Below are 12,130 nucleotides of genomic sequence, written 5' to 3' on the forward strand. Positions count from 1 at the left end.
GGGACACCCGAGGAAGCAAGGGCTTCCCCAAAGCACAGGATAAAGACACAGCCTCGTTGCAGCAGGGAACCAGGGCAGGAGCTGCCAGACACTGCCCAGACCCAGGCATGGCTATGGGAAGGGCACACTGGGATGGCTCCGAGGACACCCAGGGACAAAACGACAAGGTAACCTGCAGGGAAAATACAGCCTGGTCCTGGGGGCAGATGGCGAGAGCCAGCCCTGGCAGGTGTAGAGCCTGGCTACTGGAGCAGAGAGGGGTGCTTCCCCCCCGTGGTGCCCACTCGCCCATCCCCATCCCCTCCTGCCCGAACTCAGGGCCAGGCCCAGCCGGTCACTGCATTCACACCACACCTGCGTTTTCTACTCCACAGTGCTACGGTTTATCAGCAAAATGTGTTTTTCAGACAGTGTTTAACAGCAGGCAGTATTTCCTCGCCAGGCTAACGCTGCACGTACAGCAGCTCAGAGCAGCGTTTTCCCCACACATAGGAGCTGCCATACGTGCTGCATGCAGGGCAGGGGCTCTGCCTGCCCCAGCCTCCCTGCCAGAGCCCTTCCACGCCGGCAGGGCCAGGCAAGGATGTTATACCCCAAAATGCAGCTCTGCCTGGGAGCTGCATGCCGTGGCCACCACATGCAGCCCGGCAGGAGGAGGAGGAGGAAGGATGTGCTTCCTCGGGAGCCTGCTCAGCACAGGGATTTGGGACAAGCAGGTTTTGCTGCTCTCCAGCTCTGCCTTTGGCAAGGGAAAGGTGTAGGAGGTGGCAGCGATGGCACCGGCACACGTCGCAGCGAGCTGCTCGCAGCCCGTGCCGCCACACCGGCCCACGCGGCACACGGCAGCGGTGGGCAGCGGGAGCTGGCTGCCGCCCTCCTGCCTGCCGGCAGCCACCAAAGCCCGGCTGTGCTCGCTGCCTGCCAGCGCCTGGCAGATCTGCTCCCCCATTGCACTTCGGGGATGGCTGCCTGCTGCTGCCCAGCCTTACTTGCCTGCGGTTTTGGGGCAGGTCAGGGAGGCGATGGGTTTCAGCTCCCCCAGCTACAGCTCCCTGCTGTGATCAAACCAGTCCCACCCTCCCGCAGAGGCTCCCAGCGCTTGGAGGGGGGATGACAGCCCCCTGGGACTGGGACCTCTTCCTGCTCACAGCAGCATTTCCAAGCCAACAGCTCTTCCTTCACTCTTATTTCAGCTGAGGCTGGGGGACAGCAAGAGGACGAGGCAGGAGCCAGGAGAGGAGGCTTAAGAGTCCAGCCCAGAGGCCCAGCAGGGAGGGAGCAGAACTCACTCACCAGCTAAAGCCCAACTGGAGACCGTGAGGGAGCAGAACCCCCTGACAGCCCCTCCAAGCACACTTGACCCCAGAGCAAGTCTGCACAGAGCAGTGGCTTCCCAATAATCGGGTGCCCTCTGCACCTACCTCCACCCCATGCCCACAGAGCCCCAGGCTGCTCTGCTGCTGCACCGGAGGGCACATCTGCCTGCATCTTGCATGGGTCATCCTCCCCTCTGGCTGAGCACAGAGCCTCCTCCTGCCCCAGCACAGGCATTAGGCAACCCCAAAACCGGGTGCTACAGCAGAGCCCGGCCCTGGCACACTGCAGCGGTGGTGTACCATAAGGGGGAATGTCCCTCGTGGCACCGTGGGAGGACAGGGCCCCCTGTCCCATCCCTGCTGGGCAGGGGGGTGATCAGTGAAGGACTTGCTTTGACAAGTGTCCCTGTGCCCAGCTGTGGGAGCTGGAAAGCCCTCATGCCTGGCCCTTCTCTGAGCACAGAAAGTTGAGCCTCTGCAGAGGAAGAATTTGCAGGCTCCAGCCAGCACCGGGTGCTATGCAGGATTGGGGTAGCTCCGGCCTCTGCTTTGACCCTGGAGTGGACTTGAGTGGGATAAACATGACAATCCCACCCACCCCAGGCACTGCCATCCTCCCTCCCACCCATTGCTCCCACCAGCCAGGCTCAGACCCACCCCAGCACCTCCTGCCTCAAGTCGACTCTGCTGACTCGTGAGCGAGACCAAGTGAGCTGGGGATGTGGCCAGCAGCCCCCAGGCACGAACTGCAGCAGCCAAATCCACTCGACTTGCCCCCCTTCCCAGGAGCCCCAGGCCACCCTCCCACAGGGGCAGTGATGCCGGTGGGGCTGTGTGGGACTGACAGGCAAAGAGCCATGCTGGGACTGCTCGCTCCCAGCAGCAAAGGCTGCTGGGCCTTTCATGAAGTTGGCCTGAAATGCGACTTCGCATTTTTCACATATACAAATCCTTAAGGCCCAGGCAGGTAGTGCTCCAAGGGAAGGGCCGAGTGAGAGCAGCAGCTCTTTCGTGGCTCCGGTGCTGCAGGCAGAGGGAAGGAGCCTGGGCTGGAGAAGGGGCCAGGGGCTGCTCTGTGCCCCAAGGCTGTGCTACACCCCAGTGCAATAATTCACCCCCTCCCCAGCATGCAAGCCACGAGCAGGTCCAGCAGGCAGTGGTCTTTCTAATGAGCTTTAATGGTGACCAAGTTGAGGGGAGGCAGCACTGCAGTCCCTGGGCTACCGTGGGTCCCATGCTGTGCACCGAGCTCCCTCTGCCGCCAGCCCATGAAGCTCTTCAAGCAGAGGAAGCCCACCCCGGGACACAGAGTTGAGGGGCAAGAGGCACCTGAAGGTGATCCGGGACCACTGCCCTCCTCCTCCACGGGGTTTATGGGTGCAAAGGGACAGGAGGTGCAAGCAGCCTGCAGCCACCTGCACTGCAGCCCTGTGGCTGCCGTTACTGAACTGTGCAATGCTCCGGCATGGAAGGTTGTTCTTCAAGGGGTGCCAGGCACCTCCAGGAATGCAGTGTGGCACCCACAGACCACAGCACAGAGAAGGGAGGGCAGATGGGAGCTGGGAAGAGACTCATCCCCCTCCTCCCTCCCAAAACTGAAACCAAAACAGCCTCTACAACACCCACCAGATCCACGTGTGCAAGATCAGCCTCCAGCACGGCCCCAGGCAGCCCGCCTAGGGGGAGAGACAAGGAGGCAGGCTGGTGTCCCCAAAGCACCGTGCTCCCCCCGTCCCTCACAGGGCCAGGTGGCAGAGGCGCATGGGCTCCATGTTGTCCCTCCCATCACTGAAGCAGGTGCTGAAGAAGGGACAGTATCTCTCTGCAGAGACCTGGTGGAAGGTGAAGAGGTGGGACATGTCCCCGGCATCAAAGAAAGTGACAGTGCCCTCCTGGCAGTCCAGGAAGACCCCCACTTTCCGGGGTGGCCGGCGGGGAGTCAGGCGCACCCAGGGGGTGGCAGTGGCCCAGTACTCCGTCCTGTTCCGCAGGCGAAGCGTCCAGTAGCCATTCTCCGGGCATAGCTTGACCTTTGCCGCCCGGTCCACAGCCTCGGCAGCTACCCCCAGGTCCCACTTGGTTTTGCTGCCCACCCAGACCTCCCAGTAGTGCTGGCCGCTGTCAAAGGTCCGTGAGGCCAGGACATTGACGCACTGACGGAAGCGCCGGGGGCTGATGGGGACAGGCTGGGCTCGATTCCTCTCTGTCACTGCTGTCAGGTCTCTGGAGAAGACCAGGTTGGGGTGGGCTGACTCAGGGTCAAAGGTGAGTGGGGCAGGAGCTGTGGAGACATCGAGTATGGCATTTTACCGGTTGCATATTCCCTCTGCAGAGCATCCCCAGCCCTGCCACCATCCAGCACATCCATCCCTCACACTGATCCACTCACCGGGGCAGATGGACTGCAGCATCTGTCTCCAGAAGATGTACTGCAAGGGGCCGCTGCAGCTGTCCCTGTAGTGCTCCAGGTCGAAGGCAGGCTGGGTCCTGACATGCACCGAGGGCCTGGGGCAGAGAGAGCAGCAGTCAACCCCTCTGCCATGCTGCTAGCGAGGCACGCGGGAAGAGCGCGGTCAGGACTGCAGCATGCTACCGTGCATGACAGATTTGGTAAAGACGCAACAAACCTCCCTTTCAGCTGCTTGCAGTGCAATGCAGCACTACCCCCAGCGCAGCAAGTGGCTCAGGGCAGAGGTGTTGTGGACCAAGATAGATCTGGCAGCACCGCTCGTGGAGTGGCGACTCACAGCAGACCAGCACCCAGCACACCCAAGCAGGACTCCTGCATGGGTGAGCAGGCCAGGCCTGCCTCCCACTGCAGCCCCCAGGGAGGGAGGGGACAGGGACACACTTCCCTATGGCAGTTCTGGCCCTCAGCTACTCGCAGCCTCAGACAAACCTGCACCTTGGGGTCAGTTTTACAGCCCCGTGAGTTGTACGTAGCTAAGAAAGGGCACAGAGAAGCCAAAGCACCCAAAGTCTGTGGCACCAGCCTCACTCTTGCTTGCAGCATGCATGGCTCTTGCACCCATTCTAAACCAGCACATCTCCTCCACCGCTCTTCCAGCCCAGCCATCTTGACACGCATGCTCCCTGGGGAGAGCATCCAACATGTGCTGGGGACCAGCCCCCACCTAGCACAGCACCAGCAGCTTGCTGAGCAATTTATGATGTTTTTAAAACTTGAGATAAGATCCCTCCCCCGTGTGGTCCAGCCAGGGACAGATAAGCTCCTGAAAAGGGAATCAGCTTCTTTCATGCCAGACACGTACTTGATATCCAGGCTCTCCACCTGCAGTGAGGAGAAGAAAGAATTAGCAGTCACTGTCTGTAATTCATGCAGCTGCACAAATAAGCTCCCTGTCCTGCCTCCTGCTGTCATGCAGCACAGCGATAGGAAACCAACCTGCCAGGACCCCCACCCTAGGGGAAACTGCCTGGGCACTGTGGCCAAAGCAATTTCACAGGGGTGACAGAGAAGGATGAAGGCTCCTGAGACCCACCACATCGGAGAGATCACCATATCCCTTGTGGCTAAAGCCTCCAGACTCCCAAGGGATTGGGTTAGATAATCCAGAGGGATGGCGGTGAGAATGACTTCCAGGTACAGCCTAGTGCTGTCATTTAGGACTCTCCCCACCCCAAATTCAGATCCTGAAACACCCCTCAGCCTCCTGCCAGGGTCAGCCAAGCACGCTCACCTCCAGCAACGACACCTCTTCCATCTTGCTCAGGATCTGCTCTATGCGTTCTATGTCCCTCTGCAGCACCGACATCCCCTCCTCCAGCCGGTGGATGTCCCCGTTCAGCTGTGCCAGCGACTGCTCTTCCTTTTCACCCAGCTCTGCCAGCACAGCTCTCTCCTCTTCCTCCAGGATCTGATGAAGGCGGGCAAACTCTGCACGGATCTTGAAGTTCAGCTCCCCAGACACCTTCTGAGCAGAGGGAAAAGGCAGAAGATGAGTCTGGCAGCTAAAACACAGAAGTAGGTGCATGGGATAGCTGGGCCGGTTAACGTGCTTAAAGAGTCCTGGAAATCAGAGAGTCTCAGACATACCCATGACTCTTTGGAAGGAGAACAGGACACAAGGACAACTTTCAAGAGTGCAGAGCCAGAACCAAAGGAGGAAAAAAAAACAAACAAAAAACCCCAAAACAACAAACAAACCCAAGCTCTACCAATGGCTCAGTCACCTTAACTAGAAATCCTTGCACACAGCCACAGTAGAAGCCCACAGCCCTCTCCCACACCACCAGGAATTTGCTTGTGTGCAAGACTGGAGCTCTTTTGCTTTTCTGGAGCTGCAGACTCAGCTGTTCAGGTTAGTTAGGATTTATTTCACATCGTGCCAGACCCTGGGCAGAGCTGCCTGACACTGGTAACTTGCTCTTTCTCTCTGATGCCTCTGTCTCTCAGGGCTCCTGATTGTATAGGAGAGACAGAGGAGCTGCACAAACTAATCTCTGTAGTCAAGGCTGATAAAGTCCCATTCAGCTCTTTTCAGAGGTAATTTTTTCCAGTTGTTTAGTCGGCCAGCCAACCTTGAGGTGCTCTCCCTGCCTGTTTACAAGAGACGGCCAATGACTTTATTTTCCCAATCTTTAAGCTTTTAATCTCTAAGTGCAACCTTAGCCCTCATTATTTTCTTGAGGAGCACTTCCTGAAACGCACATCCCTTTCTACCAGCAGGAAACCCATCTCTCCCAGAGTACATCTGAAGCTTCACCAGCCAGCACGACACCCCAGCCTCCCTTTGCTCTAGCAGGTGCTTGTGCTGACACACCAGAACCACAGAGGATGTGCATGGCCTCCCTCTTCAGATTAGCAATTTGCTCCTTTACTCTTGAAGCACCTCTTAGTCAGCTCTTTCACTGCAACGGGACATCAGCCACACATGTGTATTTGCCAACACTTTTTCATTAACCTCAAAGGTCTATTCCAAATCTGGCAGTGGGATAGAGGTATGAAACAGTGCAGGCAGGGGGGATCAGAGACTCTGGTCAGAAGGCAGGCTCCCATCAGTTTTATCTCACCTCTGAACTACTTGTGTTTTCCTTAAACCCTCCTTTCTTGGCTTTTAATACTTTTACGTCACTCAAGAAGGAAGCGCAGTCAGCCTGTGGCTGTTCTTCCTTCATTGATCAGTGACAAGGAGGCAGCCTGGTGCCTCTCAAGCCTGGAGAGAGCGGTCAGGCTCCTCACATCATCTCAGAGCTTTGCAGTGAATCCAAACATGGTCCTTGTGACATGGCCACTGCTCTCTGCAGCACCCACATTGCTGCTGACCCAGCTCCTTCAGCTTTGCTGCCACCCCTTCAGACACGCAAGAGGATTTTAGAGTTTCCAAGAATTAACCCTCTCCCAAAGTGGCAGTGCTGCAGGGCCAGAACAGGCTGCTCAGACGACAGCTCTCACTGCTCACCCTGTCTCAGCTCTGCTGCACCAAGGCACCTTGTAAACGCTGCACTAATGAGTGCTTAATGCCCCTTCCCAAAGCCTCCACTGAGTATTCAGTAGTGCTGGGCTTCCGCCTACATGCAGGGGAGTTTGTTCAATCCCTACATAGTTATTCATCTAGATTTTTACAGGAAGCTGAGCTAAATCTCAGCTGAAGTGATACACAGATCCTCTATGAACATTAACCCACAGTCTGTACAAAAAGCAGCTTTCACAGGGCATTACCGTCAGGCCACAGATGTCTTCCTGCGCCGCACGCTTCCTCCGCAAGAAGTTCTCCATCTCCTTCTGACGAGCTTGCAAAGCATCTTCCAGGTGCTTCTGCAGGAACGAGGAAAAGAAGGTGAGGAGACCATTTCACTACTCTGCTGTGATTTAGGAGCAATCCCAATTCCTGAGGGCAGCATTAGAGGGAGGCTGCAACAGGATTTCTTACAGAGGCAGCAAGGAGAAGAAAGCACCTGATGCACAGGCTTGAGAACTATATATGTGTGCACATAATGAAAGAAATTTATTTTTAAGACTGGGAGCTCCAGCCTGGGATATCTGTTTGCAGAAAGTTTAAAACCTGTGTGCTGTGAACTGCCTTGTGCAGGGACTGGCCCCTCAAGCAGCACACCTGGCACAAGCAGCACTCACCCCTGGCTGCATGGTCCCTATGTTAGAAACAACCAGGCTGCAATGGAAGTTGGGCACAGCAGCGAGGGAAACAAATACAAGAAAAGAAAATGTCCAAAAGACAGACAGCTGGAAGGAAATTGGGAGATGGAATGAATCAGGAAGAGACAGAGATGTCACTGCACTCGGGCCAGGTAAGGCATACACAGGGCTCCCCAGCAGGCTGCAGGAGGAGGGGGTGGTGGGCTCTTGCTGTCCGCACAGGGCTCACGCAGCGCCCATCCCCTTCTCCCCCAGCCGAGCCGAAGCCACTCACCTGCATCTTGTGCCGGTGCTCTGCGGAACCACAGCGCCGCACCTTCTCCACCAGCCCCGACAGCAGGTAGTGGGTGCGGAAAGCCCGGCTGGGGAACTCGCAGCGGCACTGGGGGCAGGAGGGGACGCGGGCACAGCTCTCCCAGTAGCCCTGGATGCAGGCCTTGCAGAAGTGGTGCATGCAGTCCAGCATGACGGGCTCGCTGAAGAGCTCACAGCAGATGGCACACGTCAGCTCCTCCCGCAGGCTCCGGTCCTGGCTCCTGCCGGCCATCCCTGCTGGCACACGGGTCCCACCCTGAGTTTCCTGCCACCACCATCCCCAAACCCCCTTCCTCCTCCTCTCTGGGCTAGAGTGGACTTCTGCCTCTCCTCGCGCTGGGCTCTGCTCTGGGGCAGGGTTTGGCTCCCAGACCTTGGTCAGGAGGCACAGGGCCTGCCCAGGGGCCGCGCCGGGTGTATCCAGCCCCGGAAAGCCCCGAACGCTGGGAATTACAGAGAAGTCCTGGCAAAGGGTCGGTCCCTTTGCAGAATAACAACTTTCTGTTTCCCATTACTTCAGCAAAACTACTTACAGGCTCCAACAGGGACTGGCCGTGTGCCCCCGACAGGGCCCAAGGGAAAGGGCCAGCTGGCTCAGGGACAGCAAGCAGCCGCCCCGAGGCCTGGGGAGCCCTGGGGTGAACCCCAGAGCCCGGCAGCCTGGCGGTGCCGTGTGCTGCAGCCCCCCGGCTGCAAAGGGGCCCAGCCCCGGGCTGCCGAGAGCCCGCTGCACCCCGCCGGGGCCCAGCCCCGGCCTGCACTCCGCGCACCCCCCGCTCCCCTGGGTACGGCCCCGGCCACCCCGCGATCCCGGGGCACCCACCGCGCTCACGCCCCTCGATTTCTCCCTCCCCCGACCTCTCCAGCCAGCCCTGCCGACCACGCACCGCACCGCACCGCACCGCGCCTCCGCGCAGCTCCGAGCCTCCCAACTTTGAGGCTCCGCCCCGCCCCGCCCCGCCCGCGGATTGACGCCCGCCTCCACCAATCGCCGTGCGGATGACCCGCCCGCCCGTCCGCTCATTGGACAGAAGCTGAGGCCGGAGGCTGGGCGGGGCTCCGGCATGTGGCGTGCTCACGTGTGCGCGGGTCGGGACAGCTGCTGGGGCCTCGCGCGCCGCCCGTGGGAGTGCGCGTGCGGCGAACCGGGAGCGGCGGTGAGGTGGGCTGGGCTGGGCCGGGCCGGGCCGGGCCGGGCCGCACCGCACCGCACCGCACCGCACCGTGCTGCCCTGCCCTGCACTGCCCCTGCACTATACTGTACTGCCCCTGCACTGCCCCTGCCCTGCACTGCCCTGCACTGCACTGCCCCTGCACTGCAGGCACTGGCCCACTGCTGCATTCCGCAATGACAGCATAGAAATGAGCCCCGGGGAAATCCCTTCCCCTCTCTTCCCTGGTTTCCCTTCACCAGAGGTCTGAAGCTTGCAGGAACTGAGCCAGCTCTGCAAGTCACAGGACCTTCAGGGAGCAACTCAGACCAACGCTTTGGGGTCACAGCTTCAGGTTTCGCTCAGTAATCACGAGGGCTGCAGGCTTGTTAGGAAAAGAAAGAAGGAAGGGTTTTCATCCTTGTGTGGTCACCTGATGCTGGGCCCTGGGATGTTGTGGGAAACAGCAAACACTGGCAGACATGGGAGAAAAATCACAAGAGCTGTCGATACTGGAGGTAAAAGCAAACAAAACTGAAAGGAGGGAACACACAGGGACAAGCAGCTGTTGCAGAGGCCATCTCTCTTCTAACCGCTGTTAGAATCAGAGCATCCCCCCAAAAGGGAGATGTGCCGGGCAGTGTCCATCTACCGTGCTCCTGCTGCTCACCACTAGAGCAGTGCAATTAATGCAGAAGATGTTTCCACTCATCTTCATTTGCTTGTCTGAGGGATTTTCCCAGGCTTTCGCTTGCCCTGTGCGTGCTTACTCACTGGCATGTGGCCACAGCAGCTCTGCTTGCAGGCATCGGCCTTCCCCTTGTCTCCGCCAGCCCCTCAGGGTCATACGCTCAGCCACAGCCCCACGCCGATGTTTGGACTTTGAGCATCGCTGACTACAGGAGGAGTAATCGGTCCTGAGGGACGCTGGCCATGGGCAGGCAAGATGCACCCCGGGCAGCCTCCTGCAGCCACCCAGGCACAAAGCAGTGATGAGCTGAAGCTCCTCATCGCTCACTATTGCTCTGCAGAGCTCTGGTGTAGGCAGCGCGAATGCTGGAGTGTGTGGTGGGGTGGGATGGGTTGCCCCCAGGGAAAGCACTGAGCTCCAGGAGGTGCTGTGGACAAGGGGGGAGGATGTGGGCTGCTGTGATAGTGCTCTGAGGGCTCTGGGTGGCCAAAGAAGTGGCATCGGTGGACACCAACAAGGTCAGGCCATGCCCAAATATGCTGCCAGACCAAACACAGTTATTCTGGGGGCTCAGGACCTGCTCCAGCTGGTTAAGCAAGGCAGGGGTTGGCTGCACCCTCCTGCTCCAGTCCCCATGGTGCAGAGGGACAGGGTTGCTCAGCCCCTGCTGCTTGCCAGGCGCTGGGGGATGGGAAACACTTTCCGGGCAGGAATTGTTTCCAATAGGCTGAACCTGCTCCCATTTCTATCTTTTTCCTCTCTCCACTACACAACTCAGCGGGATCCCCATGGGAATGTCACTAGGACAGTGACATCGGGACCCAGGGATGACTGAACAATCTCCGCTTAGCTGTGACTTAATGCACCAAAACCTCACTCCCCACATTTATGGAGTTTTGAGCTTCCAGTAGGCTGGACCTCAGCATGCGAACGGGCTGGGGCTTGCCGGGAGCAGTGACCGCTGCCAGCCCAGTGTGCCACAGCTGCTGTGTGAGCGGGTAGCGCCTGCGCAGAGGGAGAGCGGCTGGCGTTACGTGTCATCCCCCAGCCATGTGCCAGCAATCCCCAAGAAACAGCTGGCTTTGAACTGGTGGGTTTTGGATGGGAGCTGAATCATCTGCTTAGATGCACCCTTTTGAGAGGGAAATGGCTTCATCATCCATGTCCAGTCTCTGATCTCCTGGGTTTGCCACTGTTTCTCCAGCAGTATAGACTATGTACAGACACACACATACACACGCACGCGCCAGCAGACAAGACACCCAGCCCAGGGCACGCAGCCTGGGGTAAGCCAAGGTGCTGCTCCCTGACCTGTTGCAGCTTGCGGAGACATGATCCATTATTTGTATGGCTCTGCACAGAGGTAAAAGCATCGATAATTGCTTTTCAGCAGAGATCTGGAATGTGCTGTGAAAGGGTATGTTCCCCAGCAGCCCGAGCCATCAGTGCTGGGAGACGTCCCCGTGAATCAGCGTCTGTGGTACATTTGGAGAGCTCATCCCTCCCCGCGGGGCTGGTTACAGAGGCCAGGGAGGTGACAGCCTCCAACCTGCACCTCCACGCACCCCGGGGCAGCTGCAGGCCTGTTGTTTGGAGAAGGGGAGTCCCTCTGTACCCAGATAACTGAAGCTTCACCCTTAAACAGCAGAATTTGGGATAGCTCAGCTGATGTTGAGCTCCCCTGTCAGCTCCCCTGTTAGCCCCAGCTGGAGCCTGGTCCTGGGCACTCTGTGCAGTGTGAGCAGCAGGAGCATCCCCCCGCTGCGGCACCAGGCTGGGGCCGTGCCAGCGGATACCCTGCCTCCGGGGCTGGCACGGGGCTGCGGGATGCTGCTCTCATGGGAGCGATGCTCTGCACCAGGGCATGGCGCTGCCAGCTGGGTCCAGGTGCTGCAGGACACCCTGCAGCACCCAAGGAAGTCCTGGACGCCCTGATGTCTTGCCTCGATTTTCCCAGATAACTCCCCTTGCTGCTGACAGGACCAATCACCCATGTAAAATTGCTCATCTCCATCTTTGCCAGTTTGAGCTGCAAATGCAGGTTTCGGAGCCAAAGGAGGAGTGGCACCATTTTACCATGCCCTGCACTAATCCTTCAATCCCAGAAGAAAGTTGTAATACAGGCTGGGATGTCCTCGTCATGGCCATTTAACTTTCTGGGACATCAACTACGAGATCTAAAACTAACAGTGAGTGGCAGTCGTTTCCCAATGAACACGTCTCCCGTCTGCGGATTGAAAACACACGCCTGAGCGTCCCCCGGTCTCAAATTCTTGTTTAAGTGCTCCTGGCATCTCCTTCCTTTCAGCACTCTCTTCAGTTGGCAACGTAATGTTTTTCTTTATTTTTTTAGCATATTTCTCTTGGGTTAAGCTCTGGGCTGGGACCTGAGAATGCCATGTTTGGAGAGCCTGATGATGCACTGGGGAGATGCAGGATCTGGGAAGGGTCTGGCCAAAAGCTCATGGATTGAGTCCAAACCCCTTCGTGGTTCTCTGCTCAGTGCAGTAAACATGTATTCTTGGAGACGGGTGTCAGA

At 58.2% G+C, this 12,130-nt stretch overlaps 1 protein-coding gene across 3 annotated transcripts; it reads right to left on the minus strand.

The window, feature by feature from the left end:
- Positions 1-2,480: 2,480 nt before the first annotated feature.
- On the minus strand, positions 2,481-8,693 carry LOC140657075 (zinc-binding protein A33-like). Of its 3 annotated transcripts, none has more exons than XM_072873568.1 (7): positions 8,637-8,693; positions 7,709-7,983; positions 7,000-7,095; positions 5,018-5,251; positions 4,589-4,608; positions 3,706-3,821; positions 2,481-3,597 (listed from the first exon to the last, which is right to left on the minus strand). In XM_072873568.1, the coding sequence occupies exons 2-7, from the start codon at positions 7,979-7,981 to the stop codon at positions 3,053-3,055; spliced, it is 1,284 nt and encodes a 427-aa protein (XP_072729669.1). In that variant the 5' UTR covers positions 7,982-7,983; positions 8,637-8,693; the 3' UTR covers positions 2,481-3,052. The 3 variants fall into 3 exon arrangements, with proteins under 3 accessions (XP_072729669.1, XP_072729672.1, XP_072729671.1); XM_072873571.1 differs by having other exon boundaries at positions 8,652-8,678; XM_072873570.1 differs by having other exon boundaries at positions 8,608-8,672.
- Between the last annotated feature and the right edge of the window lie 3,437 nt (positions 8,694-12,130).

The sequence above is a fragment of the Ciconia boyciana genome, chromosome 9, assembly GCF_034638445.1.
Source record: "Ciconia boyciana chromosome 9, ASM3463844v1, whole genome shotgun sequence".
NCBI classification, from domain to species: Eukaryota; Metazoa; Chordata; class Aves; order Ciconiiformes; family Ciconiidae; genus Ciconia; species Ciconia boyciana.

Coding starts and splice junctions, on each gene's coding strand:
- LOC140657075 (XM_072873568.1), bottom strand. CDS start 7,981: ATGGCCGGCAGGAGCCAGGACCGGAGCCTGCGGGAGGAGCTGACGTGT. Junction 5,252..6,999: donor AAGACATCTGTGGCCTGACG/GTAATGCCCTGT, acceptor CCCTCTGCTCAG/AAGGTGTCTGGGGAGCTGAA. Junction 4,609..5,017: donor AAGAGGTGTCGTTGCTGGAG/GTGAGCGTGCTT, acceptor TCCTCACTGCAG/GTGGAGAGCCTGGATATCAA.